We start from the raw sequence: 2,250 nt of genomic DNA on the forward strand, positions 1-2,250 counted from the left end.
TGAGGCAGTTTTTATGAAGCGTTTCCATGTGTTCAAAGGAGAAAATCTGAGCAAAGTCAGTCCTGATTCAGATAAAACTTACTCTTACCTGGATCCATAATGGTGACTGTGAACGGTACGCCCTATTTTTATGTTTACATTTTTACAGTTAAGGTCGATCAGCCACTGAGGAGATCTGCACTGCAAGAAGGGGAAGATGCCTTTACCTAGTCCATGGAGTAACAATGCAGCTTCCCATTCTTACTCCTGTTACTTGCTGCCTAGTGGCCATCTGTGCTTAGGGCCTCCTGCTCTGCACACAGATAGTCCCTGCCTCAGATTGCTTACTCAAATCTGAAAAGACTGGCAAAAGGTGGGAGAAAACTCAGGGAGAGAGGGGTGAGTTTCTTTAGTCAGAGTTATACAATATAATCCTCAATATCTTGGGCACTACACTCCTCATTTCTGGAGGGGAGTTTTGCTGGTTGCTGCAGATGTCTCCACAGTGCCGCTTCCTTCCCACTTCATAGCAGATATTGCTGTTTCCCTTTATAGGTCTTCCTTTTGCCCGGCCCTAAGCAGACACACACACCCTTCTGTGCAGGGAACACTGATAGAACTGACCCCAGTGCTGTGTAGCTGGTGCAGGCCAGTGAGCTCCTTCCATTCTGCTCCTACACATCAGAAACTAGCTTTTTGTGCCATAAAGTCGTCCTTGCCTGTAGGTGAGAGTTGAATTCGTATTTGTTCCTTAAAGAAAGAAGCTCTTCCCAACAGCCAATTCTAAATTGCAGAAAAGCATCAGTTTTCACAAACTATGCAAAAACCAGAGGATAAGTAAGATATTACAATAACTGAACATGTAAATTTCAAAATTACAATTAGGAATTCTGAGGGATGGTGAGTAATGGAAGTAAAACATTTTACAATGTTTTTTGTTTCCAGGACAGCCTGGTACCCCAGGATTTCCAGGTGCCAAAGGTTTTAGAGGCCCAGAAGGTGATATAGGAGCACCAGGCTGTCCAGGCTTCCCTGGTCCACCATGTGATGCGGGCTTACCAGGGCCACCGGGACTCAGAGGTGTCATGGGCCTGCCAGGACCTCAAGGTACACAACATCCATCCGGTTGCCTCACAGCTCTAAGCTTTGCGCATCTTTTCTAGCAGATTTAATCACATGATTTTTGTGGCTGGCATGACAAATATTTCCATGGAGGCTGCTCATTAGTGGGGGTGTACATTATGTTTTGCGCATTTCCTTAAACTCAAGGAATGTATAGTGTGCATCTTAGATGTTTCCCAACTTTCCTTCCCTTCCCATACTGTTCCTTAACTGGCCAAATCACAGTGTGTTCACTGTCAAGTAATAAACGGAAGAGGTATCTCTTGCTCTGTTGTCCTCAGCAACTTAACTGAGCTCCTGTCTTTACTGTGATACTTTTATCTTCCTTATTCTTAAATGGAACTGTTATTTAGGGAGAGCTAGGAGACACAAATATCAAAAGTATTTATGAATTAGTAAGAATTTTCACAGGGCGCTTCTACTGATATGTCTCTCACTAAAGAAATACAAGAAAACAAACATTCCAGGTGAAAAATCTAGGCAGAGCCAGGACTCCAGCATGGTAGCAAAGTTTCCAAGTTATTTTGCCATGTTTGATGATATTCAAATTTATACCAAAATCTATCACTTTCTACTTTTTAGATAAAATTGCTAAACCCATTTTCTGCATTTACATACACAGATTAAAGCTCTTTTTCTCAGGCTTACCAGGCTTTAAAGGTCAGAGGGGAGACAGGGGCCTAGCTGGGCCACCTGGAATCAAAGGTCTCAAAGGCTCTCCTGGCTCACAAGGTCCCCCAGGTCCTCCAGGCTCCCGAGGACTTCCAGGACTTCCAGGCAATAAAGGAGCACCTGGTTTCCCAGGACAAACAGGTATGTTAAACACGCTGCAAACCACCTCATCTATAACTTCTCCTATAGAGGGAGCTATTTCTACTGCTGTTAAAGGTAGAAAGTACTTTGCACCCTCCTCCCTTTCCAGCTTTGAGAATAAGACCCTGCAGCAGGGTAGAGGCCATAACAATAGCATCGTTTGTTCTTTCTCTTATAATAAAAACAAAGGGATGGAAATAGTTTGATGCATCTTGGTGCATCCTGGTGCTTTAGTTGTTTTACAACACTGACATATTTCCATGTATTATTTCCTGACTATTTGTAATAGGTTGTTGTTATAATATGCTATAATAAGAACAATATACTTTTTATTAC

At 42.7% G+C, this 2,250-nt stretch overlaps 1 protein-coding gene across 1 annotated transcript in view; it reads left to right on the plus strand.

Moving 5' to 3' along the window:
* The window catches only part of LOC104077739 (collagen alpha-4(IV) chain-like), a gene marked incomplete at both ends in the record, with an annotated part of 44,207 nt that extends 42,293 nt beyond the window's left edge, over window positions 1-1,914 (plus strand). Inside the window, 2 exons of the mRNA XM_009579087.1 lie at window positions 925-1,086; window positions 1,744-1,914. Of these exons, the coding sequence (XP_009577382.1) occupies window positions 925-1,086; window positions 1,744-1,914 (333 nt within the window). The remainder of the gene's footprint in view (window positions 1-924; window positions 1,087-1,743) is intronic.
* Between the last annotated feature and the right edge of the window lie 336 nt (window positions 1,915-2,250).

Source organism: Fulmarus glacialis, unplaced genomic scaffold (assembly GCF_000690835.1).
Source record: "Fulmarus glacialis isolate BGI_N327 unplaced genomic scaffold, ASM69083v1 scaffold46945, whole genome shotgun sequence".
Classification (NCBI taxonomy): Eukaryota; Metazoa; Chordata; class Aves; order Procellariiformes; family Procellariidae; genus Fulmarus; species Fulmarus glacialis.